Source organism: Acipenser ruthenus, chromosome 10, assembly GCF_902713425.1.
Source record: "Acipenser ruthenus chromosome 10, fAciRut3.2 maternal haplotype, whole genome shotgun sequence".
In the NCBI taxonomy this organism is placed as follows: Eukaryota; Metazoa; Chordata; class Actinopteri; order Acipenseriformes; family Acipenseridae; genus Acipenser; species Acipenser ruthenus.
Window position 1 is genome coordinate 40,646,596 of NC_081198.1, and position 12,779 is coordinate 40,659,374.

General features: G+C 35.3%; 1 protein-coding gene across 2 annotated transcripts in view; it reads left to right on the forward strand.

Moving 5' to 3' along the window:
- Positions 1-3,623: 3,623 nt before the first annotated feature.
- LOC117410887 (obg-like ATPase 1) overlaps positions 3,624-12,779 on the forward strand; it is a 38,991-nt gene continuing 29,835 nt past the window's right edge. The window contains exons 1-4 of one of the 2 annotated variants that reach the window (XM_034017800.2): positions 3,624-3,760; positions 4,393-4,490; positions 5,922-6,065; positions 6,317-6,444. In XM_034017800.2, coding sequence (XP_033873691.1) covers positions 4,393-4,490; positions 5,922-6,065; positions 6,317-6,444 — 370 coding nt within the window. In that variant the 5' untranslated portion in view covers positions 3,624-3,760. Of the gene's footprint in view, positions 3,783-4,392; positions 4,491-5,921; positions 6,066-6,316; positions 6,445-12,779 lie in introns of both variants that reach the window. The other variant, XM_034017809.3, reaches the window with a different exon arrangement.

Below are 12,779 nucleotides of genomic sequence, written 5' to 3' on the forward strand. Positions count from 1 at the left end.
AATCTTTACACCTAAACACAAGCATGACATAATACGTTAACGTGACTTTCTGTCCACAATCTAAATTACTGATGAAACCTATTATTTTATGAGGCCAATGAGATTATAATCTAATTTCTGTGTTTTATTTGGTCATCACAGTGTGCATGTTGTTTTTAAATTTAGTGTTGCCTACTTTCCAACAGTTATTATTATTATTTTTTTTTAATCTTATAAAGGTTTGTATTAAACATTGGTATATGTGTAAGCGTCACGTGATACTGGATGATATTTCGAACGATGTGACGTGTAATTGCAATATAGGCCTAATGCTTTAAACAAGCAAGCACAAATCTATTGGATAAGGTAAGTCACAAAACCTCACGCAATAAACATATTTTATGAATCATGAAGACAGCAACAAAATAAATCTATAGGCCAGCATACATAAACACGAATCTACTAGAACAGCCATATCTTTTGAAGCCATGCTACGGCTACGCAATTTCTTTAAAAAACAAATCAGTAATTGAACATATAGTCTACATTATATTTTATACATATAGCTACTATTAAATTGCATAACAACAAAACTCGAAATTCTCCAAATTGTTGCATGTCTGAATAATCAAAAAGCAAAGATAACCAAGTTTTATAAGTATACTGGCGTTAACAGTGATTCAACCGATTTTCCATCATTAAAATGAGAGCAATCTAATACAATTGTCCATATTGCCATGGTGAAGAAGTGCTAAAACAACATACAGGAGTATTCACTGCATGCAGATAATGCCCAAGGACTTGAACATTAATAAAGAGCAGTTCGTTGAACTGTGGATACCCACCCTAATTTCAATAACGATTTATCAAGCTATCTGGGATAACGCGTCAAAAGAGTTCAGTTTGTGTGGTTTATGGGCAGATGTCGTTCGGAATTTAATCGCATAAACCATTAAGAACTAATGCTAATAAAGAATAACAAAAACAGCTACTTTTACAGCCTTTTTGGAAATCAAAAGGCAGTGTTTCCAAATCACATTCACTTTAATATTTTCTGTAAACCGTTGAACTAATTCAAATAAATATTTAGTTGGGTTTGCGTCTGTATTTTTTCTGGTTCTTGAACAATACTGTACAAACATTATATATTATATGATATGAAACCATTTAAGTAAACAGTATGACAAAGTATCATGTAAGAAATGTATTTTAATTTATTTCACACAATAACTGCATGCTTCCAATTAGTATTACGTGTACAAGTAAGCTTGTTTTTTATGTCTGAATTGTGCTGGACATGAACATCATTTTCTTAAAATCTAAAAAGGTTAAAGTTTATCGTGATTAAAATACAGAATACATTAAAGAATTGAGCAGTAATCAGATATCATTTACATATGAACATGGTCTAAAGCCATGCTCCTCAATACCGTAGAACACACATACTGTATTCTATTTGTTCATGAGCTCCTTCATGTTTTGAAGTGCTAACTATGGTTTTGTGGGAGCTGAAGTAAAGAACAAACAACATATTACATCAGCAACACCAGACTTAACCCTTTATCTTAGCCCCGTAACATATCGGAAATCGCGTTGGAACCCAGGTCCCAGTCTGAGTGCATAATTAATGAATATGTGTAAAACTAAATTAATAAATGCCCTGCTCTCATGTATACTCAATAAACGAGTACCTTTTTAAATGATAGAACTTAATTTCGACAAAAAGAATTCAGGACTGGCATGGTTAAAGACCCGTATTCTACCCCCTTGCTTCCTCATCTAACACTGATTACTGTGGTTTTCGTGTGTGACAGACACAGCTATAACTAGAGTAGCTTACTATTGTTCCTTCCCTTGTGTCTGACAGCAAACTGTGAAGGTGGATCGGTACATGTCTTATTGGGGAAATCATGTTATAGATACTATAAGTGGTTATTTCCTTAAAGTATTCCACTCCCATTTCCTTTATTCTTGATTATTATTATTATTATTACTATTATTATTATTATTATTATTATTATTATTATTATTATTATTATTATTATTATTATTATTATTATGTATTTATTTTACTGTAATATGTCACATAAGTTGGTTTCTGACTATGATATAAGGTAAGGCTGTCTTGGGGTTAGTAACCAATGTTTGAGGCAAATAATTGTAAAACTGTGTTGCCTGAAATCAGCATTTGTCAATATAGAGTTAAATGAAAAAATCATTTTCATAAAAATGATCCAAACAAGGCATCATGAGTGCTTGATCATAAAAAGGTATTTTATTCAGTTCTTGTAGGTTAAGAACAAACCACTTTGTATTTCATTGAACACTAACTTAGATTATACAAATTACTAAACTGAGTTTACCATCTTTAAAAACAATGTTAAAACATAACTATACACTTTCTTTAGGCTCTACAGGTTAATAGATTTTCAAAAGCCAGCTGTTACAAATTATACCAGCTGAAATAGGTTCAGAGTACCATGTTTGCCAAGTACCCTGTGTGAGTTACATACACTGCTGTGCAAAAGTCGTAGACATGTTGCATTTTTTTACTCATTATGAGGCTTACTCAAAGCCTCCACTAGTATTTTCTACAATTATAACAACCTTGACTTGCATAAAGAAAGAAAAACATTGAGTGAAATAGCTTGCATCACTCAATTTTCAAGGTGTGGTATCCGAAGCATAGTCAACAAGTACTGAGCAACTTCATCTGTAATTGATAAACCCCAGGACTGGAAGACACCAAAAGCTGTCTAACAAGGATGAGCAACACTTGAAGATAATATCCTTAAGGAATAGAAAGAAGACAAGCGTTGAATTGACAACAGAACTGGCAGAAGGCACAGGTGTCGTTGTCCATCCATCAACAGTCCAAAGCACCTTTGACCATCGTTCCATAGTCCAATTTCTGTGTTCTTGTGCATATTTTAGCTTTTTAGTCTTGTTCCCCTTTCTTAACAGAGATATCCTTACTGCAACACATCCTTAAAGTCCTGATAAAGTCCTGATTTCAAGAGTGGCCTTACTGTTGATTTGATGGACAACGACACCTGTGCCTTCTGCCAGTTCTGTTGTCTCTTTCTCCACAAGAATATATCCAGCATTCAATGGGTTTCCCCTCCAGGCAGGATGTTAAGCCTGGATGTGTACAATAAAATGATGACGAGATAAAGGCGTCTGCCAACTAAATAAATAATAACAATAATAATAATTACATTTGAGAACAGGAATAATTTACAGGCTGACACATCTTTGCAAGTAAATATTGCTGCAGACTGACCCCCACCAGTTTCCCTGATATAGCATAGAAGTGGAAACAATGGTCACTGATGCTGTGATAATGTGTTTTGGAATTTGAAAATAAAAATATTTACGTTTTACTTTATTTTATGTATATGCGATTTCCAAATAGGTTGATAGCTAATACTAGCGGCAAATGCCATTATAAACTACAGTAGTCAACATATGGAACAAATATAAAACGATTTCTTTAAACATGCTACAGACATTCAGCAAGCAAAACTATACAGCCCGATTGCCAGCCCTTTCACTGGTAGTCCTTGCTTCAATGACGCAACGTTCGTGGGATAAACTTGAAGCTGCGTGCCTTTCACGTTTTCGGTGTTTTGACCAATAGGAGGCACGATTATGTTGATTTTCAGGTCAGGGGGCGGACCTCATCCTTTCTCTTTCAGGTTCTCTGCAAAGAGAGTACGGTGTGCATGGTTGTACAGTATTTATTATTTGTTCATAACTCCGGAACAAACTAGATTTCAAGGTGAAGTTACACGTTTTCCAATGTATGTTATGTAACAATGGTCAATTCGTGTGTTTCCAGACGTGTGTTTATAATGATATTATTCCATGTCGGCACTGCTGGCGGTCGGCAGAGATGAATGGAAGGAGCAGGCCGCACTTCCCTGTGCAGGCTGAGCCTGCTGTACTGAGTTTGCCACATGGATTTCTATCGTAGTAACTCAACTGATAAAATCTAATGTATCATCGTTGCTTGCTACCTGGGGTTTATGTAACAGACTCCTGTCCAAGCCGAAGTGCTAATTACTGCCGTTGAATCAATTTCTAAATGATGTAATTCATAAACGTAGTAAATATAGAAAGTAGCAGGGTCAGCAGCGGATACAATTTCAGCTCCCAGCTGCCTGTAGCTTATTTTAGTATTGCTGGTCGGGCTTCAGTTATTTCACTGGGATCCCAGTTCGGTACTGGTGCATTCCCAAATCCTAATTGTTCTCAAGGAATGTATTTATCTCAAAGACTGACTCGGTTATATATATACATGTGTTGACATTACTTCTGAAAACATGTCTCCAAAAAAGGTAAGTCTGTTTTACATGATGTACTGCACCAGCGTGCAGATGCATATTCATTATTTGGTCTCTAATGTTTCAGATGCCTCCCAAGAAAGGGGAAGAACCAAAGGCGCTTCCACTTATTGGGAGATTCGGGACCAGTTTGAAGATTGGAATTGTTGGATTGCCAAATGTTGGGTATGTTGGTACAGTATGAATGTTATAAAAGTAAACACTTATTACATGATGTGGAAGTAGGTCAGTCTTATCTCATTGACGTACCATATAGTTCTGTTCTTGATTCTAGTTTGTTACCCAGATGTAGTAGACTAAATTCAATCTAAAGAAAAAAAAAACTTTAATATGGGTGAGTTGAAAGTTTATACTCTATAGGTCGAGCAACAGACCAAAATGCACTTGTAATCTCCACAGGCTGCAGGCTGTGTGCTACTTCAATGAGTTATTTATACTAGATTGTAATTTAACATGAAGATACATGCTTTTTTTGACTTTCATATTTCTCTGTCATAATATCCCCCAATCAGTTCATTTAAGTGCATATTCATCCGAATATTGAAATTGATTAATTATTGAAGCAATAAGAGGGTACATTGGAGCATACAAAAAGAGCATACAGACTTTCGATTGTATAAAATCTGAGATGGAGTCAAGGATTTTGTCCAAGTGGGAGACTCCAAGCAAACTGCATGTGTTTATAGTTAATATGAAATGTGATTGGGTCTTTTAATTGTTTTAGTCCTGTTGTTTTTTTTTTTTTTTGTAGTTTTTTTTGTTTTTTTAACGATAACTGACATTTAAAAATGTATAATTATCATTAAGTGCCACTTCCACTCACTGAGTAAGACTTCCCTTCAATTGACAGTCATTTGGCTCGGCTACAAGCTGCTTTTGCTCCCCTTTGTGTCGTTTGTTTGTCCAAGCTGTACAGTATCGAATGATTTGGAATCCCAGCGGAAGTGAATGATGTGAGATTCCACCGTAACTATTTGTTTTACATAATTATAATACAGTTGTCCAAGTCTTGATGACTTGTTTACTTCAAGAAATATATTTTGCATTTGAGATTATTAAAGCAAGTGAATGTAGATTGTATTGTACCTTGGCATCTGAACATACTTCCTCATTCCATTAAAATCGTTATAATGTGACCTTTCAACTCTACTGCCCCACCTACTTTACATATATATTGAGAGAGAGAGTGTAGGAAGGGCTCGTAGATTTTAAAGATCACATTGTCACACGATTTATAAGAAAATATATATGTTCTTAACTCTTTTTAAACATACCTTCACTGTAATTTCCTCTTGGAGAGACTGGATTTGAAAAGCCTAATACCTCCAATGTTGCCATCTCCTTCTAGTGTTAACTCCTTTCTGCGTGGTGTTGCTGGCAGGAAGGGATTTGTCAAGGATTCAAGTCAGTTTCCACAGTCTTTAGCACTGAGGATAGTTACTCCACAACTGCAGGCATCCCACCATCTCTTCCCTAAACTGTCACTGTTGTGGTACAACAGATATAACTGCTGCCGTTTCATAAGCCTTGGTTAAGTTTATTTTAGTGAATGTCTTAATGTCACCTGTTACAAGTATTTTATTATATTTTATGCAGGAAATCAACATTTTTCAATGTCCTAACAAAGAGTCAGGCATCTGCAGAAAACTTTCCCTTCTGTACTATCGATCCAAACGAGAGCAGAGTGCCTGTACCTGATGAACGCTTCGATTATCTCTGTGAATACCACAAACCAGCCAGGTAACATTTATTAACATTTATTACTTGTAATATGTTTCTGTGTGTAGCAGGCTAGGTAGCACTGGAAAAACAATTACGTTACAGGAATTTGATGTAATAAATTATAATATCTTTAAAGACAAAAATCCTTTTTTTAAATCAATTAATCGTATTTAAGGAATCTAAAGTTGAACTGAATAGTTGGTTTGTACTTGATTTTGTATTAATGTGTGATTTATTTTACTTTTTTTTTTTTTTTTTTTTTTTTTTAGCAAAGTCCCTGCATTTCTTAATGTGGTGGATATTGCAGGACTCGTCAAGGGAGCCCATGCAGGACAAGGTCTGGGGAATGCTTTCCTGTCGCACATCAGTGCCTGTGATGCAATTTTCCATATGACACGTTAGTATACTATTTGTTGGTTACAATCCAATTAGGTGTTTCATTGATGTGATGCATATCCCCAGTGACACAGAGGTATAATAATGGACGCGCCTATGCAAATGCATGTCATCCTTACATTTGAGTACATCTTGAGAACCACTCATCCATGTTCCTTAGCGCAAGTTCTTTAATCTATTGTAGGTGACCTAGTTGAGTGGTAGCATCTGATTGGTTGGTCTGTGTTTCCAAAACAACTTGAATTTTACTAAACTTTTAGTTTGTCATCTATGCTCAACATAATGTGAATATTACACAATGAATATTTTTTGGCTGTGCTATTTTAATGATCCTTTCTTTACATGGCCATTTTGTAATACAAGTTTATTCATGTGCTGTTGATTTAGGTTATGTTGACCTAAAATATTTGGAACACACTTTCTCGTTTGAAGCACTAACCACCTACAAAGAACTGTAATCTAATTATTATAATTTAGTGAGTATGAGTGCTTTCTATGTGAGCAGACTTTTTTAAAGAGAAAGTACACATGAATCGGGATTAAACATTCAATTCTGACTGTTGCATGACCAACAGGCATCCTCGTGAATATGCCCTTAATGTTTGGGTCAGAATTTCAACTAGACCTGGGATTACATTTGAATGATCCTTATAACTTTCTTGGTATTATTGGGTACTTTCAAAAGCCTCCATAAAGACAGTGGGTCCTCCAAGAATAATTAATGAACTGTCATATGTCCTTGGAAGGATTTAGAAAAACCTGAATAGCCTGATTTTACTGTAAATGAACATAGTCTCATTTGAAATACTCATCAGTAATTGTTCATTATCCTTTTTCATGAAACTTCAGTATTGGACTTTTGTGTTAAAGCAGATAAAAGTAGTCTTGTCATATTGGGGAGAAAATACAATTGCAATGAATCTTATGGGTGTCCACTATACCTCTCTCTCTCTGTCTGTCCTGTTTGGTGGTAATTATTGGGATGGCGACAGATATCTGTTATCTGGGACCTTGTAATGATTCACTCAGTCAGCGGTTTTGAGTGCTTTCTAAGTCAGAAAGTTTGGTGATGCCTTGCTTTCTCCCCTAATGGTGACATCAAACCGCTGGGTATTTCTTCAGCCCTGTTCAGACGGAAACTGCATTAAAGCTTCCCATAGCCATTGTATAAAACCAAGAGGAGAGGACCTTTTTCATTATTGTATAAGGACATATATTATTGAGGCTACATAATAGTGTTTTATTTTTCATCATTGCTTTCTGTAGGCAAGCAAATCCCAAGATAACAATCTATAAGGCATTTTGAGCAAATGTTTTTTGTAAATAGTCTTTCTGTTTCATGGATTTAGTTATTAAAAGGTTAAGTAAGAAGGCTTTCTTTGTTATTTCCACTTACAAGCCACCCCCTGCCTCACATACATAAGCACACTGATTTGAGCAGAATGCTTATCACTTGTCAACCATCAGTGGCAGCATAAAAATTACTTGTAGTACTCCCTTTGCTAGAAGTTCTTTTGTGTCTCTGACATCATCTTTGTTTTACACAATTAAAGTGTTACACGCTAGAATAATTTAAATTGCAAGTGTTAAATGGCGATGGGGTCCTTTTTTAAAAATAGCTGAATTTGTTTACTGATTGTGTGCAGCTATTGACTTTTCTGTGATGTGAAAAGGCTCTGATTAGTCAGACTGTTTCTTAGCGCTGGCTGTGCCATACAAATATTCAGTATTTTTTTATATAAAGTGCATTTTCAGTGAAATTTGTATTTATTTCAGCATTACTAGCACCATGTTTATATAATCATGTGTTTGCATACATTTTCCAGTGACAGAGGAAAAAGAAAATGGTGGGGGACTGACAGAGGGTTGGAATTGGTAATATATCAAAAATGTTTGTAGGGAATTACACATTGTGTAAGGACATTCATTTTTGTCTATTTATCACACCACATTTGTGTGTACATAAAAGGAATTTTCTTTATTTTTCAGTTTTATCTGGAAGAGTCCTTTCTGGTCTCAAGACCTAAATCTAGTAAATTTTGTATATATCAGCTAATGCTATTAAAAGGTATCAATCCCATTATTGTACATCAAGAATGCTTTTATAAATTCTTGACATACTGTTTTTTTTTTTTTTAAGTTGTAGCTGAACCTTTTGGAAAAGTAAGTAAAGTTGTCTTTGTCATCATCCCAAAATTAGTGTGCTGTTTTATCTGCTATTAATCAGTACATAAACACACTTGAGGTGTAATGCTTGATTATATGTTATGTGAAAGAATAAATCTATCAACCTAAGAAGTGGGGTTGGCTTACTTGAGTATTTTTAATAAAAAGGAAAAGCAAGAACTTAAATTGCATTGAAATGTCTGACCACTTTATCAAAACCAGTCATCATTGTGTATTTACTATTATAGCTGTGGATCAGTGGTTAAAGAAAAGGGCTTGTAACCAGGAGGTCCCTGGTTCAAATCCCACCTCAGCCACTGACTCATTGTGTGACCCTAAGCAAGTCACTTGACCTCCTTGTGCTCCGTCTTTCGGGTGAGACGTAATTGTAAGTGACTCTGCAGCTGATGCAATAAAGAAACAAACAGTTTTCACTTGAGGTTCCTTGCTGCCTTTGGTGTTCTGCAGTTACAATCTGTTCGGGGAACAACACATAGTCCTACCCTATGAGAATTCACGGTTAAGTCCTCTGGACAAAGTAGCACAGTAACATTTATATGTTCAAGGAAATGTTTCTTAAGATACTGAAGTACATTATTAGCTAGCAGGAGAACAACTGGTTGGCCCAGAAATTACAAGGTCTTTATAGAAATTGACTTTATGCCCCAGGAATGGTTCAGAAAATTCAGAGAGTACAAGGGTGAAGGTCGTTAGCATAGCCTAGCAAAAGGAAATCGTGATAGGTGTCGGTACTATCAAAAAGTACCTCGGCATGACCAACATTCTTAACATTTATAGCATCGTCGTTTAATCGATTCCAAGCCCACAGTTCAAGTTGTAGCATTCAATACAGTAGTTATGTTAATTGTCTAAAAAGTAGTTTGTTGGAAGACATTTACAGTACCTCTGTTTTAGAGCAGTAATTAACTTGGGTTCAGTGATTGCCAGACCTGTGAGTTTCTTGTGCTTTATGTTTTAACCTAGTGGTAGGATTGAGTTTGGGTCAAAGCCCCCCCCCCCCCCCATGTGTTATAGAATTCAATGAAATCCTTATTATAATTACAGTTCCTGTTTGTAGGTCAGTCCTTTTGAACCTCCTATGGTATACCTTGAAAGGATGTAATTAAAGGCTAAAGATTTTGCTAGACATTATTTTGCCTCTCGGGACAAAAATATTATTTTCCCTTTTTTGCTTTCCCTTGTTTTACCTGGATGCTTCCATATGATGAATATTTATATAAGAAGTCAGTCTTTTTTTGGCAAATTCCTGGTGATTCTAAAATAGTAATAACAAACTAGTGTTTTATGTGTTAGGAGGCTTAGCTTGGATAAGCAAATTTTATAAATACAAACAATAGTACTTGATCTTAGTATTATGTAGCTTTTGAGGTGAAGTATATGCTTATTTTTCATATAACTTTGTATAATTATTTATTTCCATTGTGAATAGATTTAGTTGCAGATATAAATATTGGATGTGCTTACAAGAAACCTCCTGAAATCTATTTAGTCTTAGACATCTTGAAAACAGATTCCCTAAATACATGGCAAAAGAACTCCATTAAAAAAATGAAAAGAAAGCTTTCCAGCATAGATGAAGCCCAGTCAGGGATATTGTCAGGGATGTTGGTGGCACTGCCAAAGAACAAATTGGAAGCGTATACTTCTCTATTCTTTGCAGGGGACTGTTGAACTACCCAAGACTTTTTCCACTGTCTCTCTGACTCCAATTGTGGTGGTTTTATATAGGCAATCAAAATGAATGTTTCAGTTTGTACATAATTTTTTCATTTGCTGTACAGTATCACTAAGCCTGTCTTTATCCTCAGTTAAATACTGTGGTTATATTTTCACAGTTTCTTTCTTCTGATATAATGTTTGTTTAATATCAGTAGTTCTACAATTGAGATCATAAACTGTTTCCAGAAGGGATGGAAAAGGTTCATTTAAAAGCTTTGCGCTGTTTTTTTTTTTTTTTTTTTAAAGCAATTTCTGTTTTGTTCAGAATAGGCTTTAGTTTAGGATTACAAACGGTGTCATTTTTAAAGAGAAGTTAAAATATCAAACCCATTTTGATTAAGCTTGGATTAAAAATTGTTTTTGAAAATCGGTAGCAGTGTTGAGTTATACAGTAGGTCCAACTAATAAACATGACCTTGTGTTTTTTTTGTTTTTTTTAAAATCTTCAGTGTACTGTACATTGATTTCTTAAAGAGCAAGCATTTTATAATCAGACAAATGTAAAATATTACTTCGCACACATCAGTAATACAGATACTTAGTAAATTAGGAGGTAACTCGAATTCTTTCTCTCTTTGTGTTCTTGGAATGTTGACAGTTGAAGCTTGGAGTCAGTAGTCATGCGATGTAAAGTGGAGGGAAGATTTGTTTACTTAATTGTTTTAAACATTAATACTTTAACAGTGGCCAAGTCAACAAATAAAGCAACTGCAAGGTGACAAACCTACTGTCCTTGTTTAGGTTCCTCTTCTCATCACCATGATTGCAGACTTCCTGACCCTCAGGGGATGAGGCTTAGGGAATGCTTAACATTTTCTAGAGTACATTTGAGCTTTTCAATGGTGTCTTGGCATGTGTCGTGGTATTTTGGCATGAGAATCAACCAGTACGATTATACCTGAGCCATAACAGGTGTACAACTGGTTTTAGATGGAAGATGCAAACTGGTAATAGTGTGGGACTTCATGTAAGTGATGTTGTAGTTCCGAGTTGTTAAAAGCTGCACATGATACCAGATCTAGGGTTTCCTTTGGGAGTTGGTGCTTGTTTTGTCTATGAATGCTCACCAGCTCTGTCTTGCCATTTTTCTAAATAGGCTATTTCAGAGTTAGAACACCCTGTGATGTTCAATACATATGCATTACCTTTTGTTGTTTCTCATGCTGTAGCATGGCAATATATCATTCAACATAATAACAATTGTTACATGTTTTTTACCATTGGTTATCTGGGGAATAAAAAAAAAGCTTGAACATATATCTGAACATATATCTATACCTACTTCAGGTTGCTTGACCTGCAGCAGCAGCAATGCTCTAATTGAAATGAATGGCTGTTTGTGGGGACAGAAAACCAACAATGATGTTGCACCTCTTTCTGAGGTCTAGTGTTCACAAAAGTCTTATTATCCATTTAGCAAGCAATGCATAATGTACTAAGCTGTTTAGATAACACAAAGCAGATAAATACAGAATTTAGTTTGATTTCTTTGAATTTGAACATTAACATTTAGCACTCAATCTTGAACTACCTAATGTTACTTTAGGTAAGGTGGTCTAAGACTACTGCTAATATGGGTCTGTGAAACCAGCTGACAGTGAGTGGTTACAGTAAAATTGACACGCTTTGAAAAATCAGCCCATAGTGTTCAAATTATGTTAAATAATAATAATTGGAATAAGTCTGTTGCACATAGCATTCATCATCAGCATTTGGGATTTATATTTGCCTTTAGCAGAAACTTGTGACAAAATGATGTATGTTATGTTTTCATTGCCGTTAAAATAAGCATTTTGATGCTGGTTGAATTAAGAATTTGTGTCAGTCTCTTCTCATCATGGATGATTAGACTAAAATGTCTGCATGTCTTGACTTGAGATCACCGCAGCTTCAGATAACATGCTTCGTGATTGAAGGTTGAAATATTTTGAATTCTAATAGGCAGCCAGATGAATTGCCTGAAATAGACTGTAAAATTTCAAGGCTTCCTTTTCCATCTGCTGTGAAAAGAACTATTGGGAATGGCTGAGCTTGATGATCATAGAATTACTGGATGGTGATTCTAAACCCCTCAAAGAGAAGTTGCTATGGAGATCCAGATCCAAACTGTGAAATGATTCACCTTTGAAAGGCTTGAGGGGCTGAAAACTGAACACATCATTGTTCAGGTGGCCATCGGTTAGGAAATTGCTGGTGCCTGTGCAATCAGCACGCCTACGATTGTTAAAGATCTAAAAAGGTTTGTTCTCTGAATGATGTGGGACAACAGTGATGTACATAAGATAGCTTCTTTCAATCACAGCCTACTCAGCCCTGCTCTTAAAATGCAGTGAAGAAAATGAAAAGGAAATGAACACTTCTTTTTTTTTTTAGCTTATGAAATTTTGTATTGTATTCATTTTCCCAGTCACACAACAGATGTATAAACTG